The sequence below is a fragment of the Capra hircus genome, chromosome 1 (assembly GCF_001704415.2).
Source record: "Capra hircus breed San Clemente chromosome 1, ASM170441v1, whole genome shotgun sequence".
Lineage (NCBI taxonomy): Eukaryota > Metazoa > Chordata > Mammalia > Artiodactyla > Bovidae > Capra > Capra hircus.
In genome coordinates this window covers 152,672,053-152,698,419 of record NC_030808.1, presented here as the reverse complement: position 1 = coordinate 152,698,419, position 26,367 = coordinate 152,672,053, and the positions used below count along the sequence as shown (strand labels likewise).

At 38.5% G+C, this 26,367-nt stretch overlaps 1 protein-coding gene across 7 annotated transcripts in view; it reads left to right on the top strand.

Moving 5' to 3' along the window:
• Positions 1-26,367, top strand: part of ANKRD28 (ankyrin repeat domain 28) — a 210,187-nt gene that overhangs the window by 64,767 nt on the left and 119,053 nt on the right. For 2 of the 7 annotated variants that reach the window (XM_018053043.1, XM_018053058.1), the window contains exon 2: positions 23,630-23,713. In XM_018053043.1, the coding sequence (XP_017908532.1) occupies positions 23,630-23,713 (84 nt within the window). Of the gene's footprint in view, positions 1-20,942; positions 22,503-23,629; positions 23,714-26,367 lie in introns of those variants that run through there. The other 5 variants (XM_018053069.1, XM_018053035.1, XM_018053052.1 and 2 more) reach the window with 5 other exon arrangements.

The window sequence follows — 26,367 nt, the reverse complement described above, 5'->3', positions numbered from 1 at the left end:
CTACTCAGCCATGAAAAGGAACACATTTGAGTCCGTTCTGATTAGGTGGATGAGCCGATAGCCTATACAGAGTGAAGGAAGGGGAGGGTGGGATGTATGGAGAGAGGAACATCGAGTAGATAGACAGTGGAATTTGCTCTGTGACCCAGGGAACTCAAACAGGGCTGTGTAACAACCTAGAGTGGTAGGATAGGGCAGGAGGTGGGAGGGAGGTTCAAGAGGCGGGGGCACGGTACACCTATGGCTGATTCATGTTGATGTTGGTGGAAACCAACACAATACTGTAAAGCCATTATTCTTCAATTAAAAATAAATTTAATTACAAAAGAAAAATTCAATTTGTAAATATCATTCAGGTTCACTGTATTATATAGTCTAAATTTTAAATCGCTATTATTTAACACTTAGGTTGTTGTTAATAGTTTGTTATCAATGATCCTTCAGTAAATTCCTGATATGTACATTTTTATAGGCTTCACATTACTTCCTTATGTCTGTGCTGTGTCCCATGCTAAGTCACTTCAGCTGTGTCCAACTCTGCGCTGCCCCTTGGACTGTACCCACCCCAGGCTCCTCTGTCCATGGGATTCTCCAGACAATACTGGAGTGGGTTGCATGCCCTCCTCCAGGAGCTCTTCCCAATGTCTACATTCTTGCAAATAGAAATGCTGGTTTAAAGACTTTGAAAGATTTAGCAATGCTATTTGAAAGTTGGCAAAATTTATTTCCCCAGAGATGTCCTAATTTATTCCTCTTTCCATTCCTGTGGCCCCTGGCTTAGACTATTGCAGTGGCTACTGTTGTTTTCTTGTCTTTAGTATCACTTCATTTTTAAATCGTCCTTCATGCTACATCCACAGTGAGGGTTCTAACATGCAAATCTGATTATGTCATTTTTTGGACTTAAAATTTTTTAGTAGTCTCCCCCACCTTTCTGCAGTTAAAATGTATATATGTCAATGTGGCATATAAGGCCCTTTCCTGGTTTGGCTCCTGCCTAATTTTCCAGCTTTATTTTATGCAACCTTATTGTGTATTTTGTGGCTAGTTAGGTAGAAAGGGCACATTCTAGGCAGAGGGAACATGGTATATGGTGGCCCAGCCACATGAAATGATGTGATATATTGAAACTGTAACAAGTTACAATAGTGGTGGGTATCTTCAGTGTTGTGTTTTGTAAAATTTATTTCACTAAATAAAAGCAGGCAAATAACATTGTAATTTAGAGAAATGACTAGTGGTATAGAAAATTGTTAATCAGGACTGTTGGTTACAAATGGCAGAAATCCTAGCTGAAAGTGGCTTAAATGCAAAAGAAAACTGATTAGCCAGACAGTAGGCATGGTCAGACAGAGCTGGTTCCGGGACTTGGCAACAGTGTGGAGTTCCCTCATCCCTTACCCTGTCAAAGCTCTGTCCTCTTCTCTCCTGTAAGGCAGTTTAGCTTACATTTCATTACAATCCCAAAAGAAAAAGGGTGTTTTCCCTCATATCTTTGGCAGGAAACTAAAATCTTGAGGAAATTGCTGTCTGGCTTTGATTTTATGTTCACCCGTGAATTAAGCTAAGGGATAGGTGGCACTCTCACCAGCCCTGGGTCTTTTGCTTATCTTTGGACCAGGTGCACTCCCTAAAGCAAGAGATTCTTGTGAAAGAACCTGTCTGCTGTGAGGATGGATAGAACTGGAGAATGGAGAGCCAAGCGCTGAGAGACCAGTTCGGAGGTGGGTTTTGAGAGGACTGAAGTGGGTCTGAGCTAGGTCCCTGTGGGGGAAGAGTTCAGGAAGATTCTGTGTAGAATGCTTGGAACCCGGCAGCTGAGAGCGAGAGGCCCAGCAAGGGAAGTCTTCTAGGCCACCCTCTGTGCGCCGGCCCACTGTGTGCATGGCCGTGTCAGTACTGCCAGCCCGCCTGGGGATTTCAGAGAGGAGCCCTTTGTGCCAGCCCACCTGGGGATTTCAGAGAGGAGCCCTGTGGGGGAGTGGGCTAGAGACAGTGAGTTGGATTTTGCCGTGCTGAGTATGAAATAATGCAGAATATGCAGGTAAAAAGGCCCATCAAGCATTTGGAAGTTGTACTTGGAGATTAGGACTAGAAATAAAGTCTTGGAAGTATCACGTAACTGATGACTCATAGAAATAGATGAGATTGTCCAAGAAGAGATTGAAGACCAAGAGGAAGCAAAGTGGGCTGAAAGGAAAGCCAGTATTTAAGTTTAGAGGGTGGAAGGAAAGCCAAATAAAAGGCACTTAAAAGGCTTAAAAAATAGATGAAAATCTTACAAAAGTAGCCAGAAGAGAGTTTAATAAATATTATTGATGTCCAGTATCGTATAGTAAGTTGAGAAAAATGAAGATTTAATAGGTGATTATCATTGGTGACCTTGGAGCAGTATCACTTGACTAGATTGAGAATGGAGTCTGCTGCAGCAGGGAAAAACGAGAGAGATGTGGTAGCTGGTTAGGGAGCCAGAGTTTTCTGGAGGCTAAGAGAAAGGAGCAGAGACTGCAGGGAGGAGTAAAGCAAAGTGATATAAGAAAGGATTGGAATTGGTAAAGGAAAATCTGTTAAGGAGATGGAAATATTAAAAAAAAAAATGGACTCTTTCCCCCTTTGTGCCTACAGGTTCTTCCTGTCAGATTGCAAAGCCGTTGAGATTCGGTATCTGGCCTGTAAGAGGTGTTTAGTGAATGACTACTAAGTGAATGAAAGATAAGAGGGGAAAAAATGGAAAATAGGTATTTTAGGGGTAAACCAGAAGGACGTTGAAGGAATCTAACTTTGTTGTCTTCTTCTCTGAGTAGAATGCCAAGAGAGAAAGCTTCCCCAGCTTCCTTACCCTGTGAGAGCAGATGTGAAGAGCTGGTGTGAGTGGAAGGGAGGAATTCTTGTCATTTCTGGCATCTCAGTTCTAAAAGGGACTTTAGTCAGATGACACTCAGTTCTCACCAACAGAGAAATCCCATTTGCTTCCTTAGCTGCTGATTTAACTTTTCTTAGGTGTGTGATGTGTGGGAAGAGCCAGGCCTTGGAGACAGATGGGCCTGGATAAGAATCCAGTGTTCTCCACTTCCTAGCTGTATGATTTCCAGTTTTAACTTGTCTAGCTCAGAATTCATCTGTGAAATGGAGTGTATTTTGCAGGCATGTTGTTAAAAATTAAGTACAGATTCAGTGCCTAGAACCATCATAAGGAGGCATTCGGGTGACCTGGGATGGTAATCCCTGCCCCATGCGAGCAGCCAGCCTCTTCCATTTTCAAATAAAATGCTAGATTAAAAGCAAAAAGTACAGTCTTCTATTGAGCCAGAGTTTATCTTCCTGCTTGTGATTATTCTTCGATGCTAGTTCTTCTTTCAAGGCCTGTGCAGGCCGGCGTCTCTTGGCAATGGCAGCACTTCACGCAGTTTAGAGGTGCCCCACTGTCCGTGCCTCCTTTTCAGATGGAGCCCTCAGCTTCACTGACCCTGAGGACATGGGTCCACCATCTTCCTGGCTGCCCTTTTTGAATGTTTTCTGGTCTTATTACTCTCGGTGCAGTTTGACCTGTGTCTAGTAGTTAGACTTACTTTTCCTAGAGGAGAAAAGTAAGGTTAACAGGAAACATTTTTGATATAAAACTTTCATTTTAATTGGTCAGAAGTAAAGTGTAATTTTACAGCTCTATATTCTAAAGTATACTATTCTCTTTTCTCAATAGCATTCATAAAATGATCATCTTTAATCTTTCCCAAGATAGATTATTTATAACTAATATTTTCCCCCTTTAAAAATCTACAGAACTCTCAAAGTATCTCATAAAGGGAAGAAAACTAAACTACTGAAATAAAACGCCCAAATTTAATTTTCTATATTGTAAATAGCATGCTATTAGTTGCCTACTCACCGACTGTTCCCCACTTCTTTCCCTACAGGCCCCCAGTGTTGTGTGTTTGCCAACCTGTACCCCACACGACTTGGAGAATCCCCTAATTGTGTGAGCTAATCATGGCAGTCCTGTTCTGCCTGCTAGTGAGCCAGGTCTGGTCCCATATCAGGGAATATCTTTGTACCTAAAAAAGGAGACAGAGAAGAAAACTCCCCCTCCTGCTGGGCAACAGTGTATTATTATTTTGTGGCTGTGAAGGGAGTTATTCCAAGGTCCATGCTGAGTCTGGCATAAAAGCTGGGAGGAGTCGAGGTGTCCTATGTGATAACACTGAGGAACCAAGTGACTCACCCTGGAGCCCCCTTCTTTCACTTTGCTTTGTTTGTGGTGATAAGACTCTATAGTTTAGTTTGGTGTAAGACACTGTTTTAGTTTAGAATAGCCCTAATATTAAACAACAAGCATATTTAATAGTCCCTTGTGCAGAAAACTAGATACTTTGTGGAATGCCCATTAAGAGGTAATGGGCTGCATAATTTTAAGATAACATTACAACTGTATGGGGGTCACAGTTTCATAAATATTCTTGCATTAATGAGTGTTCTAATTGTGAACAGATAGACAAAAAGCTTCTATAAATATAATAACTGACAGTACATTTCACTACTAGTTATTCAAGAATGAGCTAGCTAGTCATTAATTCTGACAGGAACCCCTTCTCACTTGAGTTAAAAATTGACTACATCTAAAGGAATTGACACTTACTCTAAATTAATACTAAGTTATAAGCATGACTTTTTACAGGTTTATCAAGAGCACGAACATCTATTTATGAAGGAAAAAAAAAAAACTTCATGACTGAAACACATTAGAAACGCCCTTTCCTTCTTTCAACAATTGAAGCTGCTTTATACAATTTTAGATAGCACTCTTTACTAAAGGAAACGAAGGAATATGAAAAATGTCGAAAACTATCTGAGTCATCACTTGGATTTTCAAATAGTTACTCTTCGTGTTTTTGTCTCCACCCTTCTATGGTTTAGAAAGATGTGAATCATCTTTAGCATTTCCCAATGATAGCTACTTTGAAATGGAAGTGGCGTATGCAGCCCCAATTTGTGTGTGAAATGACTAGTGTATGCTTCAGCTACTGATTCTCCTGCACTAGTGGGAAATCCCTGAATGGCTCACGTAATTATTGCTTATAAAGGCAAACATTGAGTAACCATAGCAACTTCTTTTTAAACTGGAATTTTTCTTCCTTCAGACTGTAAAGTACAGTAACTTAACACTGCATTTACCCCAGCGTCACCGCATCATAGAAACCAAAATGAATTGCAAATAACTTTTCTTCAGTCTTTTCTTGAGAAAGGCAGAAATTCAGACTATTTAATGTAAAAATTTTATACTCTACTTCTTTGAAATATTGGGCCTCAGTTGTCTTTAGGCCCAGTATTTCTGCTCCATCTTCTCGACAGAGGATGAGATGATATCACTGACTCAACAGACATGAGTTTGAGCAAACTCTGGGAGATGGTGAAAGACAGTGAAACCAGGCTTGCTATAGTCCATGGGGTCACAAAGAGTCGGACATGACTGAACAACTGAAAACAGCAAAGTTGTCTTTGAAACAGTTGCTGAAAGATTATTAATTATGCAAATAATGTTAATTATATTTTAGAGGATGTGTTTGTCATGAATCTGGTAAACATAAGCGGTATGCCAGACATGCTGCTAGTTAACATAAATTCCAGCCAAATCTTGTACAAATAAGAGATCAAATAGGATATTTTTCCAAATAATACAATGTAAAAAACTTTAATTCAGTCTGGCCTTTAATCCAGTCTGAATGATAAGACTTTTGCTTAATTTTAAACTACTGATTGAGGTAATCAAAATTATGAAAGAAATAATCCAACATTATTATTTTTTAAAAATGCTACTTAAATACAGTAATATTTCTACTATCTCCCTTCAGTTCAGTTCAGTTGCTCAGTTATGTCCGACTCTTTGCAACCCCATGGACACCAGGCCTCCCTGTCCATCACCAACTCCTGGAGTGTACTCAAACTCATGTCCATTGAGTCGGGGATGCCATCCAACCATCTCATCCTCTGTCGTCCCCTTCTCCTGCCTTCAGTCTTTCCCAGTGTCAGGGTCTTTTCCAATAAGTCAGTTCTTCCCATCAGGTGGGCAAAGTATTGGAGTTTCAGCTTCAGCATCAGTCCTTCTAATGAATATTCAGGACTCATAACCTTTAGGATTGACTGGTTTGATCTCCTTGCAGTCCATGGGGCTCTCAAGAGTCTTCTCCAACACCACAGTTCAAAAGCATCAATTCTTCGGTACTCAGCGTTTTTATGGCCCAACTCTCACATCCATACGTGACCACAGGAAAAACCATAGCTTTGGCTAGATGGACCTTTGTTGGCAAAGTAATGTCTCTGCTTTTGAATATGCTGTCTAGGTTGGTCATAACTTTCATTCCAAGGAGCAAGTGTCTTTTGATTTCATGGCTACAGTCACTATCTGCAGTGATTTTAGAGCCCCCCAAATTAAAATCTGACACTGTTTCCACTGTTTCCTTATCTTTTTGCCATGAAGTGATGGGACCAGATGCCATGATCTTCGTTTTCTGAATGTTGAGCTGTAAGCCAACTTTTTCCCTCTCCTCTTTCACTTTCATCAAGAGGCTTTTGCGTTCCTCTTCACTTCCTGCCATAAGGCTGGTGTCACCTGCATATCTGAGATTATTGATATTTCTCCCGGCAATCTTGATTCCAGCTTGTGCTTCTTCCAGCCCAGCGTTTCTCATGATGTACTCCGCACATAAGTTAAATAAGCAGGGTGACAATATACAGCCTTGACGTACTCCTTTTCCTATTTGGAACCAGTCTGTTGTTCCATGTCCAGTTCTAACTGTTGCTTCCTGGCCTGCATACAGATTTCTCAAGAGGCAGGTCAGGTGGTCTGGTATTCCCATCTCTTTCAGAATTTTCCACAGTTTCTTGTGATCCACACAGTCAAAGGCTTTGGCATAGTCAATAAGGCAGAAATAGATGTTTTTATGGAACTCTCTTGCTTGTTCCATGATCCAGCAGATGTTGGCAATTTGATCTCTGGTTCCTCTGCCTTTTCTAAAACCAGCTTGAACATCTGGACATTCACGGTTCACATATTGCTGAAGCCTGGCTTGGAGAATTTTGAGCATTACTTGACTAGCATGTGAGATGAGTGCAATTGTGCGGTAGTTTAAGCATTCTTTGGCATTGCCTTTCTTTGGGATTGGAATGAAAACTAACCTTTTTCAGTCTTGTGGCCATTGCTGAGTTTTCCAAATTTGCTGGCATATTGAGTTCAGCACTTTCACAGCATCATCTTTCAGGATTTGAAATAGCTCAACTGGAATTCTATCACTGCCACTAGCTATGTTCGTAGTGATGCTTCCTAAGGCCCACTTGACTTTGCATTCCAGGATATCTGACTCTAGGTGAGTGATCATGCCCTCTTGATTATCTGGGTCATGAAGATCTTTTTTGTATAGTTCTTCTGTGTATTCTTGCTGCCTCTTAATATCTTCTGCTTCTGTTAGGTCCATACCATTTCTTTCCTTTATTGTGCCCATCTTTGCATGAAATACTCCCTTGGTATCTCTTATATTCTTGAAGAGATCTCTAGTCTTTCCCATTCTATGATTTTCCTCTATTTCTTTGCACTGATCACTGAAGAGGCCTTTCTTATTTCTCCTTGCTCTTCTTTGGACCCTGCATTCAGATAGATGTATCTTTCCTTTTCTCCTTTGCCTTTTGCTTCTCTTCTTTTCTCAGCTATTTGTAAGGCCTCCTCAGACAGCTGTTTTGCCTTTTTTTTACGTGGGGATGGTCTTGATCCCTGCCTTCTGTACAGTGTCAGGAAGCTCTGTACATAGTTCTTCAGGCACTCTGTTTATCAGATCTAGTGCCTTGAATCTATTTGGCACTTCCACTGAATAATCATAAGGGATTTGATTTAGGTCATACCTGAATGGTGTAGTGTTTTTCCTACTTTTTTCAGTTTAAGTCTAAATCTGGCAATAAGAAGTTCATGATAAGCGACAGTCAGCTCTTGGTCTTGTTTTTGCTGATTCTGTAGAGCTTCTCCATTTTCAGCTGCAAAGAATTTTATTAGTCTGGTTTTGGTATTGACCATCTGGTGATGTTCATGTGTAGAGTCGTCTCTTGTGTCTGCTATGACCAGTGCGTTCTCTTGGCAATATTCTGTTAGCCTTTTATCTGCTTCATTTTGTACTCCAAGGCCAAACTTGCCTGTTATTGCAGGTATTTCTTAACTTTCTACTTTTGCATTTCAGTCCCCTATGATGAAAAGGACGTCTTTTTTGAGTGTTAGTTCTAGAAGATCTTGTAGGTCTTCATAGAACTGTTCAACTTCAGCTTTTTGGCATTAGTGGTTGGGGCACAGACTTGGATTACTGTGATGTTGAATGGTTTGCCTTGGAAATGAACAGAGACCATTCTGTCGTTTTTGGAATTGCACCCAATTACTGCATTTCGAACCCCTTTGTTGCATATGAGGGCTACACTATTTCTTCTAAGGGATTCTTACCCACAGTAGTAGATGTAATAGTCATCTGAATAAAATTTGCCCATTCTGATCCATTTTAGTTCACTGATTCCTAAGATGTGAATGTTCACTCTGGCCATCTCCTGTTTGACCACTTCCAATTTACCTAACATTCCATGGACCTAACTTTCATGGACCTAACAATCCTGGTTCCTATGCAATATTGTTCTTTACACAATCGAACTTTAGTTCCATCAGCAGTCACATCCACAGTTGGGCATTGTTTTCACTTTGGTTCCACCTCCTCATTCTTTCTGAGCGCTTTCACTGCTCTCTGCAGTAGCGTATTGGGCACCTACCAGCCTGGGGAGTTCATGTTTCAGTGTCGTATCTTTTGTGTTTTCATACTCTCATGGGATTCTCAAGGCAAAAATATTGACGTGATTTACTGTTCCCTTCTCCAGTGGACAACGTTTTGCCAGAGCGAAAGTACCTGAAGAAATACTGTGCCGAATGATGACTAGCCAATTTTTGTTAAGTTATGCTTATGAACTCTATGTGGAATACTAATATATGTGAAGAGGCCTCTGAATAAAGAAAACAGCACCTATAAAGTTCATGTAGTTTGTTTCATAAGAAAGTATGTTATTGCCTTCAAGCCAAGATTTATACCATGATAAAATTAGATGTTTTTATGTTTTGAGATACGAGACAAAGAAAGAACTGGTGAGCCATTCAAATTAAGAGAGAAATATTTAGGAAATATCAGCTAAGGCAGTTATCTCCTGAGGTGTTTATTTTACTGTAGAACAGTGCGTATTAGTACTAGTGACTCTGAGCTGCCATAAAGCTGTGTTCTTTTTCTTTAGACAGTAATGTAGATAGCATATTGAAGTTGGTTCTTACAGGTTTAAGTCAGTGTTGTGCAACCTGATCGTCACCAGCCAAATGGCTGGCTACTGTAACTGAGGAACTAAATTCTTAATTGTGTTTAATTGTCTTAGTTAGAGCAGTTATTTCCAATGACAGTTTGCTGTTTTCATTGAGATAGGCTTTAACTCTAAACTCCACAGGAAATTTTGAAGACAGTTTTAATAGTAAAGCATCTGATAACTATATTGACTATAAGTTAATGCAATATTTTGGATATATTTGATAACAGAGTATTATTATAATTAATTTTACCTGCCTCACCATTTTAGAATGTGTTTACTTGAAAATTTTAATTTACCTGTGTGGCTTACTTTATATTTCTAGTAGATGGTACTTATCTACATGTTGGGTAACTGACTGCTGTTCTTGCATTATAAATAGTTTTATCCTGAAATAGTTTTAGTGTTTCAACATGTTTTTCTCTGAAATATGATGAAGAATGAGTTTTGATATTAAATGTTCTAGCTAGAAGACTGTTGGTTTCTTTGAGAAGGCACCTTTCTGGTATATTCAAGGAGAAGAAATTATCAACACTGAAATTTATTTAGGTTGGTAAAAAAGTAATTGCCGTTTCAGACTGAATTTAAATCATCATAACCAGGCTCAAATACATCTTTATTAATCAAAATAAGAACCACTACAATCAACACATTTTTGTCAATGATTTTTTTTTTTTTTCCCTTTAGCATAAAAATCAGTGCCTCAGGATTCAACGAACTCTTGGAAAGAATTATATGTCTCTCTCCTGGCTGTGGAAGCATTTTCCCTGCAAAAAGTTGTTGAGATGCAGAAAGAAGTGGTAGTTAGTTGGCGAGAGGTCAGGTGAATATGGCAGATGAGGCAAACTTCGTAGCCCAATTCGTTCCACTTTTGAAGTATTGGTATGCGACGTGCATCCATCCGGCCATTGTTGTGGAGAAGAATTGAGCTGTTTCTGTTGATCAGTGCTGGCTGCAGCTGTTGCAGTTTTTGGTGCATCTCATTAATTTGCTGAGCATGCTTTTCAGATGTCATGGTTTTGCTGGAATTCAGAAAGCTGTAGTGGATCAGACGGGCAGCAGACCACCAAACAGTGACCGTGACCTCTTTTTGGTGCAAATTTGTCTTTGCACTGAGCTGGTCATCACTGGTTGTCATATAAAATGTACTTCTGGTCGCATGTCACAATCCGATCAAGAAATGGTTTACTGTTGTTGTGTAGAATAAGAGGAGATGACGTTTCAAAACGACGATTTTTTTTGCCCGAGGCACGAATCCCAAGAGGAGCCTGGTGGGCTAGTGTCCTTTGGATCTCAAAGAGTCGGACATGACTGAAGTGACTTAGCACACAGCATGTGAGGCATTCACTTTTTGAGCTTTTTCAGCTTTCCAGTTTGCCTTAAATGCCGAACGACCATAGGGTGATCGGCGTTGAGGTTCTTCTGCAGCGTCTCCTGTAGTTACCAGAGGATCAGCTTTGATGATCCTCTCAGTCGGTTGTTGCCAGCTTCTGATGGCCGGCCCCTGCACTCCTCATCTTCAAGGCTCTCGTCTCCTTTGCAAAGCTTCTTGAACCACTGCTTCACTGTACATCCGTTAGCAGTTCCTGGGCCAAATGGATTGATGTGAGTTGTCTCCGCTGCGTTCCGACCCATTTTGAACTCCAGTAAGAAAACTGCTCAAATTTGCTTTTTGTGCAACATCATTTCCGTAGTCTAAAATGAATATAAAATAAACAGCAAGTAATAAATCATGAGCAAAAAAACAGAAAGCGAGAAATGTGCATTAAAATGACATGTAACATGACCACCTTTGTTTATTTAAGAATGTATTCTGGTATCAAACGGCAAAGTTCAGCGGTAGAAACCCAGTCACTTTTGCACTAACCTAATAGATAGCTTTATAAAGGACATCAGTTTTTTAAGAAAGTGGGCAGTTAGAATGTATCTTTACATACCAATTACAGTTCATAAGTTCATATACTGTACTCTTACCAGTGACTGCATTAGTGACGGGTATAGTCTATACCTCTTACTTAAGTCTTCTGTATATATTGCTTCTTACTATCTTGGTTCTTACCTTGTACGTGTTAATTTTTTTCCTGTGTGAAAAAAATCCTCTGATTTTTTTTTACCTGATCCTCTGGTAACTACCTCATTTAGTACCCCATTTAGGCCGCATGAGGTCTTTTTTCCTCCAACTTTATTTCGCTATAATTGACAAGTAAAGATTGTGTTTGTTTCAGGTTTATGACATGACAATAAAATATACATATACATTATGAAATGGCTACTACAATCAAGCTGAACATGTTAACTAGGAAGTCTCTGATCACATAGTTATCTTTTTTTTTTGCTTTTGTGATAACACAAGATCTACTCTCAGTAAATTCAGAGCTTTCATATAGTAGTCAACTGTCGTCACCGGGCTGTATGTTAGATCCCCAGAATTTATTCACCTTCTAACTGAAGGTTTGTACCCTTCGACTACCAAGCTCATTTCCTCCATTCTGCCCTCTGCTTCTCAGCTTTTTAAGATTTCACATATAAATGGAATCACAGTATTTTTCTTTGTCTGGCTTATTTCATTTATTGTAACATCCTTCAGATTCATCCATGTTGTTGGAAATGGCGCAGTTTCCTCCATTTTCACAGCTGAATTGCGTGCACATATACTGCATTTTATTCCTGCGTTCGTCTGGCAGTAGACGCGTAGGCTGTTCCCATTTCTTGGCTTTGCGAATAATGGAGCATTGTGTACAGGAGCATGGTGTACTCTGCGTTGTATCTGCATCGAGTAGAGCTAACTCTTTGAGATACTGGCTCAGTTTCCCTTTAATGTGTACCTAGAAGTGAGATCATGGGATCTTGTGGTAGTTTTATATTTAATTTTTTCAGTAACCTCCCTCTGGTTTTCATACTAGCTGTTCCAGTCTACATTCCCACCAACAGTGTACAAAGGGTTTCCTTTTCCCCATGTTCTGGCCAACACTTGTCTCATCTTTATGGTACTAGCTGTCTTAACAGGGGTGAAATGAAATCTCATTTTGGTTTTGCTTTGAATAATGCTAGTTATTAATGATGTTGAGCACCATATGTCATGTACATGAGAACATCATGTACCCATTGGTCATTTGTATGTTTTCTTTAGAAAAATACATTCTTTAAAAGAAGAAAGAGAAAAATACCTACATGGGTTTTTTGCCCATTTTAAAAATCAGGTTATTTGTTTTTTGTTTTTTTGTGTGTGTGTGGCTTGTTTGTTTGTTTTGCTGTTGAGTTGCATGAGTTCCTTGTATATCTTGCATATTAACCCCTTAACAGATATATGGATTGCAAATATTTTCTCCCATTACATAGGTTGTCTTTTCAATTTGTTGGTGGTTTCCTTTGCTGTCTCGAAGCGTCTTAGTTTGATGCAGTCCCACTTGTTTATATTTGCTTTCGTTGTCTGTGTTTTCGGTGTCATATCCAAACAATCACTAGGTTGTTTGAGGTCTTTGAAGGTGATGATGATACATGACATTTTGTGATCCTTTGGTGTGGTATACAGAATGGGGTGGAAATATTAATATTTAGGTATTTGTTGAATTATTTGGTATTGTTATTTCAGTGAATGCTTTAGGAATAAAGCATTCTTGCCAAAAGGTTTTTAGATTATTTCAATGTACTGGACTTTGAGAAGGATTGAACCAAATCTTAGCATTCTTTAGGAATGTTTTTATACCCACCTAGAATTAGGCAGCTTTGGGATTGTTAACCCTTTGTTTTCAAATCATGAAAGTATATACTAAGACTTTGGGTTAACATTTGAAGCCAACTGAGAGCTTGAAGGAACTATAGATAAGATAAAACAAATCATAGTCTCCATTTTATAAATTCAGAAACTGAAGAAGACTCAAACTGCTTGACCTCTAGTTAGCACTAGTCTCCCAAGCCAGAAACCACCTGATTCCTCCCTCCTGCATCCAGCTTGTTAGCATGGCCAGTAACTCCGACTTGTAAAATGTGTCTGTCGCTCCGTTTACATGCCCAGCACCCTAGATCAGATCACTCATCTTTTGCATCGCTGCAGTGGTCTCCTAACTGGGCCTTTGGCTTCCTTTCTTCTACTCCAGTCCTCTCTACACTGAAGCCACTTAATCTTTTTAAAGCAAACCATGATGATCTTTGTAAAGCAAACCTTGCTGTAAAAGTTTTAATAACTTTTCAGTCACTTAATCAAAACCACAAACTTTAGTTGTAAAGTTTGATAGAGTCCACCTGCTAAGTTTGGTAAAGAATCCACCTGCTCGGTGATAAAGAATCCACTTGCTAATGCAGGAGACATGGCTTGATCCCGATCTGGGAAGATCCCACATGCCTCTGAGCCACTCAGCCTGTGTGCCACAGCTGTTAAGCCTGTACCCTGGAACCTGGGAGCCACACTTGCTGAGCCTTTGCACCTCGGCTCCTGAAGCCTGAGCTCCCTGGAGTCCGTCCTCTGCCACAGGAGGAGTCCCTGCAGTGAGAAGCCCACACGCCGCCAGAGAGCAGCCCCCACTCCCTGTAGCTGGAGAAAAGCCTGAGCACAGAAATGAAATCATTTTCTAAAAAGCACAGACTTTATAACTGGGTTTACAAAGCCCTGGGTAAGCTGAGTTTGTGGTTCCTCCAGCCGCGCCTGCCCTTGTCCCTCATGATGGCTGCGCCAACCGCATGGGCCTCCTTTAGCTCTTTCCCTTCCAGAGTTGTTTCCCTTCTACAGTTTGTCACAGTTTCTAGATCTAGATATTTATTTGTGGGTAAGCTTCATTAGAACACAGATTGACTTTTTATTCACAATTTTGTTTTCTTGACCTAGCAGAAAGCCCAACACATAGTAGATGAGGAATAAATGCAGATGAATGGATGAGTCATTGACTGACTGGATGTTATTGAGCCTCCGTTTACAATATATAAATCGTATGTACAGTTGTATATTTGATATATAGATTGTAAAATAGTACCCACCAATGGTGGTGGAGGCTTCAGCAAGAATATGTGTGATAAGTATTTGTTTCATTTTCCCTCTGTTGATTTTCCTTTGCTTATACAGCGTAATACAGTGGGTTGTTCTTCAAGCTGTTTTCTGGTCACTTATTGTTTCTGTTAAATTTTTTGTGGCTTGTGTTTATAAGTTACTGTATATAAGTGATTGTTTCTATTAAATTTGTTGTGGCTAATGTTTATAATACATTTCATTTACTGAAAATATAAGTGGCTATAACATGTACTGGTGTATGAATGGTAGAAGAACAGGGCTGGACAGGTATGATTGATGATTAAAGAAAGAATAAGAGTCTCATTTGGAGTTAGGTTCAGCCCCATGTGAAAAGAGACTGAGAATCACAGTGACTTAAAACAAGGCAAAAGTATTTCTCTCTACCGTAAAAGTCAGGAAGTAAGTGGACTTCCCTGGTGGCTCAGACAGTAAAGAATCTGTCTGCAGTGCAGAGCACCTAGGTTTGATCCCGGATCAGGAAGATTCCCTGGAGAAGAATTGGATACCCACCCCAGTGTTCTTGCCTGGAGAATTCCATGGAAAGAGGAGCCTGGTGGACTACAGTCCGTGGGGTTGCAAAGAGTGGGATATGACCGAGCGACTAACAATTCCACTCTTCAGAAGGTAGGCAGTCCAGGACTTTGATGGCAGTTCTGTCCCACAGAGTCCTCAGGGATCCAGATCCCCTGCAGCCTGCTTTTCCACTATGCTAGACTCTGGTCCTTATTTGGTTGAAGATGGTGGCCAATCTTTCATGTTCCAGGAAGCAGGATGGATATGCCATTTGTTCTTCTAGAAAGTTTTCTGGAAGCCACATGACACCTCTACGTAAAATACTGGTTAGAAGTTTGTCCTGTGGCTCCTCGCTAATGGGAAACTGGGAGGTATTGTCTTTGTCATCTGAGTATACTTAACTGAAAACTTGTATGTTATACTTAAATGGAAAATGGCAAAAACAGGTGCAAAATGCGTTCTTTGCAAAGAACACATTGGAAAAGACCCTGATTCTGGGAAAGATTGAAGGTAGGAAAAGAAGGGAATGAGAGAAGATGAGGTGGTTGGATGGCATCACCGACTTGATGGATATGAGCTTCAGCAAGCTCCAGGAGTTGGTGATGGATAGGGAAGTCTGTTGGGCTACAGTCCATGGGGTCACAAAGAGTTGGACACAACTGAGCAACGGAACTGAATCTGTTAGCACTATGAAGTATATAGTAATATTAAAGATGAAAAGGTTAATAGTTTATTATTTATCATTATACAGTACTGGTAGGTTGCAACCACTTGAGGTCTTCAGACATATTACAAGTATGATTGGGTAAACATTTAGAAAATTGGTTCAGTTCAGTCGCTCAGTCGTGTCCAACTCTTTGTGACCCCATGAACTGCAACATGCCAGGCCCCCCTTTCCTTCACCAACTCCCAGAGTTTACCCAAACTCTTGTCCATCAAGTCGATGATGCCATCCAACCATCTCATCCTCTGTCATCCCCTTCTCCTCCTGCCCTCAATGTTTCCCAGCCTCAGGATCTTTTCAAATGAGTCAGCTCTTCGTATCAGGTGGCCAAAATATTGGAGTTTCAGCTTCAACTTCAGTCCTTACAATGAACACCCAGCATTGATCTCCTTTAGGATGGACTGGTTGGATCTCCTTGCAGTCCAAGGGACTCTCAAGAGTCTTCTCCAACACCACAGTTCAAAAGCATCAATTCTTCAGCACTCAGCTTTCTTTATAGTCCAGCTGTCACATCCATACATGACCACTGGAACAACATAGCCTTGACTTAACGGACCTTTGTTGACAAAGTAATGTCTCTGGTTTTTAATATGCTGTCTAGGTTGGTCATAACTTTTCTTCCAAGGAGTTAGCGTCTTTTAATTTCATGGCTGCAATCACCATCTGCAGTGATTTTGGAGCCCCCCAAAAATAGTCAGACACTATTTCCACTGTTTCCCCATCTATTTGCCATGAAGTGATGGGACCAGATTCCATGATCTTCATTTTCTGAATGTTGAGTTTTAAGCCAACTTTTTCACTCTCCTCTTTCACTTTCATCAAGAGGCTCTTTAGTTCTTCTTCACTTTCTGCAGTAAGGGCAGTGTCATCTGCATATCTGAGGTTATTGATATTTTTCCCAGCAGTCTTGATTCCAGCTTGTGCTTCTTCCAGCCCAGCATTTCTCATGATGTATTCCGCACATAAGTTAAATAAGCAGGGTGACAGCATACAGCCTTGACGTACTCCTTTCCCAATTTGGAACCAGTCTGTTGTTCCATGTCCAGTTCTAACTGTTGCTTCCTGACCTGCATGCAGGTTTCTCAAGAGGCAGGTCAAGTGGTCTGATATTCCCATCTCTTTCAGAATTTTCCACAGTTTATTGTGATCCACACAGTCAAAGGCTTTGGCATAGTTAATAAAGCAGAAATAGATGTATTTCTGGAACTCGTTTGCTTTTTCAATGATCCATCAGGTGTTGGCAATTTGATCTCTGGTTCCTCTGCCTTTTCTAAAATCAGCTTGAACATCTGGAAGTTCCCAGTTCATGTTTTGCTGAAGCCTGGCTTGGAGAATTTTGAGCATTACTTTACTAGTGTATGAGATGAATGCAATTGTGCAATAGTTTGAGCATTCTTTTGCATTGCCTTTCTTTGGGATTGGAATGAAAACTGACCTTTTCCTAGCTGAGCAATACATTACAGATGGAGAATTTAATCTGATCTCTTTCAGGAATTTTGAATTCATCATTTAAAACATATATAGTGCCAGTTTTGCAGTGGCTGTGCTAATCACACGGAAATCTCACCGGTAGCCTAGAGAGCAACTGTTTCTTGATTCTCTGCACCTCACCCCTAACCCTGCTTCCTCACACCCTACTTGCTTTTAAATCTGTTCACAAGACTTTTTCCAAAGTATATGGACTGGAGAGGCATGTAGCTCAAGAGGCATATAACTCAAGAGATTGTGAGAAGTGTTTCTGAAACATAATTCAAACCCACCATTTTTTACCACAAGCTTTTATTTTTTAATACTCAGACTAATTTGGTGCAGAGTAATCATTTAGCATACCCTCAATGAAATATTTTATTCTGTAATAATCAGTCTGGAGTTTATGGATTTTTAAGAGATAAGATGAGCTTTGAGTTGACTGTTTAGAAAGGAAAAATCATTTATGTCAAGAAAAGAAATTCTGTTGTAACAAAATGGGGAACCTAAAAATAATCTTCCAGGATGTTAAACTTTTTATCAGTAAAATGAGAATTTTGAGCCAGCTTTTCCATGAATTGACTCTGTGGGAAAAGTAGGAGTAAGCTTTTGAGAGGATACATTTTAATCTAAAGAATGGAAGGATTATGAAGTTGTCATTGAAATTCTTGACCTATTAAATTAATCTGATATGGCCTAAAAATTAAATGCCTCAAGAGAAAAAAAAAAGGCATTTTCTTGCATTGTTCAACTGAAAATGGCAAAAACCCATTGTTGCATTAAATTTGCACAGTTACTGTCAATTTTTCATCCTATTCATTTTCTCCATTCCTGATTTCTTCAGTGGCTTCCCTTGATGGTTCAGCGATAAAGACTCCTCATGCCAGTGCAGCGCACTTGGGCTCCATCCCTGGGTCAGGAAGATGTTCTGGAAGAAGAAACGGCAGCTCCCTCCAGTATTCCTGTCCAGTATGGACAGAGCCTAGTTGGGCGACAGTCCATGGGGTCGCTCAATGTCGGGACAGGACTTGGTGACTAAACCACAGCAGTTTTTTCAGTTCTCACTTACCTGTGTCCTTTTCCTTTAAGATGTGAATTCCTTCAAATTAGGGGGCCTGTCATATTCAATAGGAAATGTAAAACAGTGCTGTATGGCACTGTTAACATACAATATTTCAGTGTTTTTTTAATAACTTAATGTATTATGGGCCAATACTTTTTATTCTTGCTCTTTCCCTAGACTGTGAAATACAATGAATGTGGAGGAATACAAAAACCTCTTGCCTAAGTTTATTGCTCTCTTCCCCAGTAACACTTGGTAAGCACTAGTCTGGTTACAGGATTGTGAGGACAAGTTTCTAGCAGGCTGTCTAGAGGCCTGAAAAGGGTGGAGACTTAGTAACAGGATGGAATCTCCGGACCCCCAAACGGAATCACCTCCCCAGTAGGGGGAGGTTGTCAGTATCCAGGGTTTCACAAGGAATATCTTTTAACTATCCTAAGTATCTGTAATAATACTATTATCTTTATTTTAAACTTTACTCTTAATAACACCACAAAGTAGATTCTGTTCAGCTCTTTAATAGATCCTGAAATGATTCACGGAAATGTTAAGTAACTTACTTGCTCAAGGTCACACAGTTATGTTTCTTAGTAGGAAGCCGGATTAGATTAGTTTGGTTACAGAGCCTATCCTCTCAGTCACTGTTCTGTTACAGTGTGTCTCCAAGGTGAACATTTCTGGAGATTATTCTTCTCAGAAGTCTAAGTCTTAGACTCAAGGACTAAAGCAGCTTGCTCAAAGACACAGCTTTGTCTTGGAATCTGAACTCCAGGTAGGCTGACTGCTGAGCCCACAGCTTTACCTGTCATTCAGTATCACTGTTTTATATGCTGTCAACTTACAGGTTTAAGCTGCTCTCCCACTAGAGACACAACATTCATTTTGCTGCACTTTAATACCACCATGTTTACTGGTTAAGATACATGAATCCTACCCCCACTGTCTTTCATATTTTTGCCACTCTATTCCAGAGTCTTGTGACATAATAGAATTTATTTCAGTGAAACTATTTACAGACGGAAGATATTGGAGGAAACAAGATGTATGTAACATAGCCCCTGCCTTCAAGGAGCTTGCTTTCTGTTTGGGAAAAAACAAAGTGCAGAATTTGACCTAGAGCAAGAAAACAGGATGTACTTGCCTAGGTCTAAGTAGGTGAACTTACATACTGGAGACTTTAGAACAAGCTAAAATTGTCTGTATAAAAAAAAGATTTTGTTTGAGGGGTGAGGCCCCCTGACAGTGACAGTATATTGTTACTATAGTGGTTTCATGCATGTCAGAATAGTTGCATGTCTTTAATTTGACTGAAAACCATTTATATTTTTTAAAATAACTAAGTGACTTTTTTTAGCACATTTTAGTATTTTAGTACAGTTACGTTAGGATTATAGGTTTTTACATAAATTGATAATGGGTTTTGTTGTTAAATTCTGGCTTTCTTGTTTATATTATGCTGGATTTTTTTTTTTTTAAGTGTTCTGATAAATCAACTGACTTAAGTGTGTGAGGTAACATTAGCCCTGAAGAACCTATTTAAAAATAACTTGTTTGGGAATATTATTGCAGTAAATAGTATGTTACTTTGTTACCTAAACTTTTCACAATCATTGAGATTGTTTGTCTCCTAAGATCACTTTTGCAGTCTTGTATTATAGATTGCAGAACTCTTTGATGAGAGTGTATGCGTATAGTCAGTGGAAGCAGAGTAGATTAGAAAGAGCATATGTTTACAATTAGGTACAGCTTTACTAATTTGCCAACTATGGATATAATAATTTCTAAGTCTGTTTTTTCTCTCTACATATGGGAATGTAGCAAGGCCATTGTGAATATTAAATGAGAATGTAACATTTAGCACAGGAATAGCTCTTATGTTTATTAATAAAAATGCTGGTTGACAGATGAAAACAAAGATTGAGGCGGAATCATAGTATTCTCTTTGTCATTTTTCTGTGGGAAAATAACCCCATCCTTGAGTAAAACCAAGAAATGGGGAGGAAATGGAGAAAGCCAATTATAAATTGGTTGTTTTTGACACTTATTTGCAGCTTCAGGATAATTACTTTTATAGGGAGGGAGAAGATTCTTTGCTTTGTGTTAACCCTTTACCTTTTTGGCATATAGATAATTCACTACCAAGGACTTGAAAGAATAGATTTATGTAGCTATTCAACAGATTTTAAGGCTTTGTTCCACATCCAGATGGGAAGACAGTATTATTTCTTTTGTGAAATTCAAGTGATTAGTAGAATTTTACAATTAGAATTTCTCCAATATGGGATTTTCATTTTTCTCTTTCAAAATATGATTTGGTTGACTGAATTTAACAACTCAGGTTGTTAGTAAATCTTAAATTTCTTTTGTGTAAACTTCTTTACATTCTTGAAAATAACATACATCTAGTAGATTAAAAATGGTCTAGAGGAAATAGGCAGAAGCCCTTGGGCTTATGGTATTTATGTTCTCCTGCAATGCTCCTCCATCTCTAGTTCTTTCATGGGTTCACTGCAGACGTTCTCACTGCAGCTGTCACTGTAGGGTTAAACATTTGCCATATTGTAACATACGAAAGCAGTTAAACTGTTTGGAATTGTTTACTTGCTAAAACCACTGTTAGTCAGCAGAGGCAGTACACCAGATTTCCTTGTGGCTTTTAGTGGAAAATGTTAAAAGCGCACTCGTTTTTCAGTTATAGAATTTTTTAGTTTGATCTGGATTAGTCACAGAACTGGCATGAACCTTCTAATTGTGAAGGCTGTCCAAACGCACCGTTTTTTTCTCCTGCTAGAGGAAGTCACATCCGGAGCAGTAGCTCAGCTCTCTGGTAAGTGAAACATGTGAGCATTACTAGGCATTTCACCCTGCGGTTCTGCAGTCCTTGCTCTTCAGAGTGTTGCTCAGTTGGAATACTTCAATGGGGCCGATCCTGAGGTTCTCTGTTTTTTAAGGACCTACTACTCATTTGGAGGTGTCAGTGGCAGTTTGTAAGATCATATGAGGAACAGGAAAGCATCTGAAATCGACTGAAAAGGAAAACTGTAGCGGTTTTCACAGTGGAAGGAAACTATATTGGCACAGAGGCAGATGATTGAATAAAGTAGTTGGCTCAGAGAAGATGCACAGTCTGCTGTTTTTTCCTCTGAATGAAGACTCTTTGATGGAAGCTGCATTCATGTGGAGATCAAAGAAAACACTGGAATGATAAACTACTGGAGTTTTCTCCCTCTCTTTTTTAAAAATGAAAAGCCTGAAGCCGTAATTTGAGCTCAGACGCCTTCTAATTCCTTCACAGCCTGCCTGCTCCGTTAGGATTCTCCGCTAACACCGCGTCTGCTTGGTGCCTGTGCCCTTTCGCTGGAGCAGCCACAGACCACTGCCTGATGGAGGAGGAGTGAACACTCTGCTTTTCCTGTGCTGTCGATGGGAATAAAGCTAACTGTTTTCCTCTCTTATATGGAATATCTGGACTAATCAAGCCGTATTCTAGTACCAAGAGTCCTATTGTCTCTTGTGGTCTGACTCATTGCATGTAAATGTACTGCAGCTTTGCTATTAATGCAGAGTGTTGTTTTTTTTCTTTCTCAAACACAGAAAGAATTGTCAACCTCTGAGCAATATTTTGAGAGCTCTAGCTGTATTTTTTTTTTTTTCTTCCTCTGGATAGTATCTGTATTAAACCAGCGAAGCTGAAGAAGTGAAGACAAATTAGAAGTGGAAACCGAATAGTGAGATTTTATATTTTATTTTCAATGATAAGCAAGCCAGCTGCTGGTAACTATGACCTTGCAGGCAGGAGTGGGCATCGCTGTGACCGTCTGTCTCAGCACTTGCTTCTCGTCTTATTCTGTTGTGTGTGGTGCTATCACCCAAACAGTGATCTTTTTATGCAAGTGAATTTCTGTAAAACAGAGTAGTAATATGACTATTTTGGTAGCGGAAAAATAGTTTTAAATGAGCTGATTCCGGACTCAGTTTTAGTTCTTGGCATGTTGATGTGAAATTTCTTTTAAGTTTTACAGTTAACCGACAGAAAATAATAGAATTTGGGGTTTTTTTTTCTTTTTTTAGGGAGTTATGTAGTTATAATTTTAAGCTTTAGTTTTTCTGATAGTGCTTGTTAACTTTAAAAACACCAGCTGTGCTTTTTAGAGGATGATTCTAAGTGCTGTACAGAAGAGGAGGAAAAGCTACTTGTGTTCTTCCAACTGTGACTTTTACCACGTAGCTTAGAATTCAGCTTTTTAAAAGAACGAATGAGTCGAGTGTGTATTGTTGTTTTGGAGGAGGTAGAAGATGAGTCTCCTGCATTCATTTCTAAATTGCCACAGGAAAATAAATCCCTACATTCTCCACCTTCGGGAAATGTATTGGTAAGATACGAGAGTTTATATGTTTACTATCTTTTACTGAACTAGCAGGGTAAATTTTATTTTTTAAGAATAAATGCAAATTAATATCTGCTAGTTTCATTAAAAACTCAAGTGAAAGCAATATAGGTGTGTGAGTATGATGTAATATTACTTGTGTATAAATGCACACATTTCCTATTTTCACTTTTTCAGATGTTTAGATAACATTTCAGACTTTATCTCTTAATCTCTTAAAATGAGTTTAAAAAATAATTTGAGGATAGTAGGCTACAGCACCCATGTTTCAGTTTTTACTTTGTGGTTTTAGAAACTAATGTAGCAAGTATGAGGAACTGTATGTTTTAGGAAAGTTGACTGTTGCCAGCAACACCGAGACACAGCCTTCTCTGTCGTGAATTTTATATATTTACATGCAGGGCTGTTACAGAAAAAGAATCAGACTTCATCTTTAATTTTATTTTTAAACCTTATCAATTAACTTTTTGTTTGAGAGTATAATGTGATACCTTATCAGAGAGGCTATATCGTTGATTAAGAACTTGTTACATTTAGGCATGCATGTGTCTGCTTCTTCATGTTACTCAGATTTATAGTAATTTTTGGTCTTTGAATAATAATGATTTTCATCAGCTGTCAGGTTTTCTTTGGATTTTTATCTTTACACATGGAATGCTAACTCATGCAAATTATTCGGGTCCCCAGAACAGAGCTGCTCAAGGAGGCTTCCTCTGTGGGCTCCTTGTCAAATGCCTGTTTGACAAGCTGTGTCCTGCAAGTATGTGTTGAGATGTCTCACTTGTATTTATTTGGAAGATACTTTCTTTTTACCATCTGTATAAAAAAAGGTTTCCACTCATATAAAATCTAATTATGGTTATTATACTACCTAATTTTGGTCATGTGGAATTGATTTTTTTTTAAATTAGGCCTACTCTTTTTTCCAGGGATCTCAGAGGAATCTTGTACTTTCATATGATTTGACTTCATGAAACTTGGTTCGTGTCAAAAGCCAAGTGATTTTTGTTGTGATAGGGAAGAAAAATTTTAGATTTAAAAGTTATGTGGAAATAGCTTTAGAATCATCCCTGTGGTGTGATTAATGTTTTTATTACTCTCTTGTATTTTAGCCCTCACTGGTGCAAGCTATATTTAATGGAGATCCTGATGAAGTTCGAGCACTAATATTTAAGAAAGAAGATGTTAACTTTCAGGTAAAACAGTTTCACTGATACCAGCCTTGAAGCGTACTTTGCTAGAGTTGATGATTTTTGTTAAAAGACCTAACATAATTCTGTAAGTTTCTCTAAGCAAAGGTAGAAAGGTCTTGAGGCAAAAAGGAAAGGACTGGACGTGGATATTCAGGGTAATTACTAAAACCTAGGACAAGTAGGAGTCAGTGAAGGATTTTTGTTCCCCCAACCTTTTACTTTGAAATTTTTCACAGAAAAATTGAAAAACTTCTTTGAATAGCCATATAACTTCCAGCATTAATAACATTTGCCGTATTTGCTTTCTCTCCAATATTTACACAAGTTATATTTATACTACACATATATTTATTCTTTTTCTGAATCCCATTTGAAAGTAAGTTATAGACATCATGACACTTCACTGTTAAATATTCAGATGAGGATTCTTTATTGTGAACTTAGAATAAGAGACATGTCTTAAATTTATAATATATCTAAGTTGGTTCTGAGGTCAAATTGCTTTCTGTAAGTAATCATGGTAAACATTATACACAAAGATGCATCTATTTGGGTATCACAGTAAATAAAAACATTGTTTGAAAGTTCTTCAGACTTTTAAAGATACAGTGGATTTAACATTCAGGACTGATGTGAGGGACAGTTTTGGAGAGTGGCTATGTGGCTAATTCTGTGTATGTTTCTCCAGTGGCAAAACTTTTTAATTTACTAAGCTGAGGTGGGTGAAAATATATAATTAACTGTAATAACATCAAATTTTTTACTGTATATATTTTTACTGGAAGTTAATGTTTTCAGTATCTTTTTCATACGTGATTCAGTTCTCTAAATGATGGAGAGTAGGGAGAAGTCGTGATTCATAAGGTCCCTATAGCAACAGCAAAACAGATGACCTGGAACTGATTGGCCAGTTCTAAGAAAGCTGTGTTCTGCCACCTCATCTCCAGCACTCATCTTTCCCCTCTTCTTTTGGACAGTGTATCATGACCACTTGATGTTAAGTAGATATAAGAAGTATCTTATTTTTTAAGGTTGAATTAACTGAGTAAATTTGAATCGTTAGCTAAAATGATTCATCCTCACATTCTAAAATGTAACCAAAATGCTATTATTACATTTTTCCCTTAAACATTGTGTTTAAGTTTATATTTACTGGAAACATTTACCTCATTCAGGATTTATTTTAAATGAAGTGCTGGTTACTTTATATAATTGGGGTATCCTGGAGAGTATACTCAAGACAAAATAATTGTAGGGGTATACACTTAGGAGAAGGAGAAAAAGGCATTTTGTTCTATTTAATATACTATTTTTTGTTGTTTTAAACAGAACTCTAACAAATCTCATCTTATTGAGGAAGTTTGGTCTATAATCCTACTAACCATGGTTAATATTTCTATCATTATAAAGCCTCATTATAGCCAACTGCTTTTCTGCTATAATAATCAAATTATCTTAAATTTTAAAAGTTTTATCCTCAAAAGATTGTTTTTGAGAATCAGTTTATTCCACTGTGATATCCTTAGAAACCATTCTGTGTCTGTAACTAGTGTGTGACCTCTTAACTTTTATGACTTTTAGTCTTTGCTTTTCTCCTTATAGATTCCTTTCTTTGCTTACTTTTTAAATATTGTTTCTTAACATCTGCTAGCTTGATCTCTTGTCTGAAACATAGAATCAAGCTTAGAACTAAAAGCTTGGTTAGTGTTTCAAATCAGTAGACCCTTCTTGAGGGACTTTGTCTTTAATGATTCATGGGGTTTTGACAGTTTTTTAATGGTTCCTTTTCTCTTGTAACTCTTGATAGTTACTGTCATCATCATATTTGTTGTCTTTGGCCATCCTTCTAATTTAGGGTGGCAATTTTTTCCCCTTATTTTTATCCTCCATGATAAGGAATTGCATAGGATTTTAAGAGGCAAGTGTGTATGTTTGTAGTAAAACTTACACTGTTCTATAATATAAAACCTACTCATTCTAGATAGGTAATAAGATATTTTTAAGCTTTATGTCAGTGCAACAGTGGTGTTTTCTAAAATAATTTATTCAAATGAGTATTTGAGAATGACATCTTTTTGAAACTTACATTTTTTAAAGTTATTTTTGTTCTTAGAGTGGGTATAAGAGTTCAGATTTGTCTCTATACTGTTAAATAAACATTATTAATTTAGGTTAGCTTCTTGAGTCATATCCTGAAGTATTGAATACTATGGACCACTAAATAGCATCTTTCTTAGTAACGTATCTAATTGATTTTTTAAAAACTGATAAAAAATATTATGCATTCATATAATTTGGTCTGAGAAGGAAGTCTTTTATTGTTGAAGCTACCTGAGGTGATTTCACTAGAAGATATGGGAGTTTTCTTTTTGGAGACTTTGGCCCACAAGTGGTTGATTATCTGAGTAAATACAGGAATTTGTTGCTTATACAGGAATTTAGTCCAGAACAGGGTGTTTGGGGGTTGGTTCAGACAGTAGTATCGTGGCCTTAGGTGGGCTTCTCTGGGCGACTCTCTGCTTCTCCTCCTGGTGAAGGGATACCTGCTGCATCCTGCACTCAAACAGCCAGAGAAACTGGAAAGGAAGCTCTCTGTAAATTTCCTTTTTTTCTTCTTTAATCAAGCAAAAGATCTTTTTCAGAATCCCTACAAAACT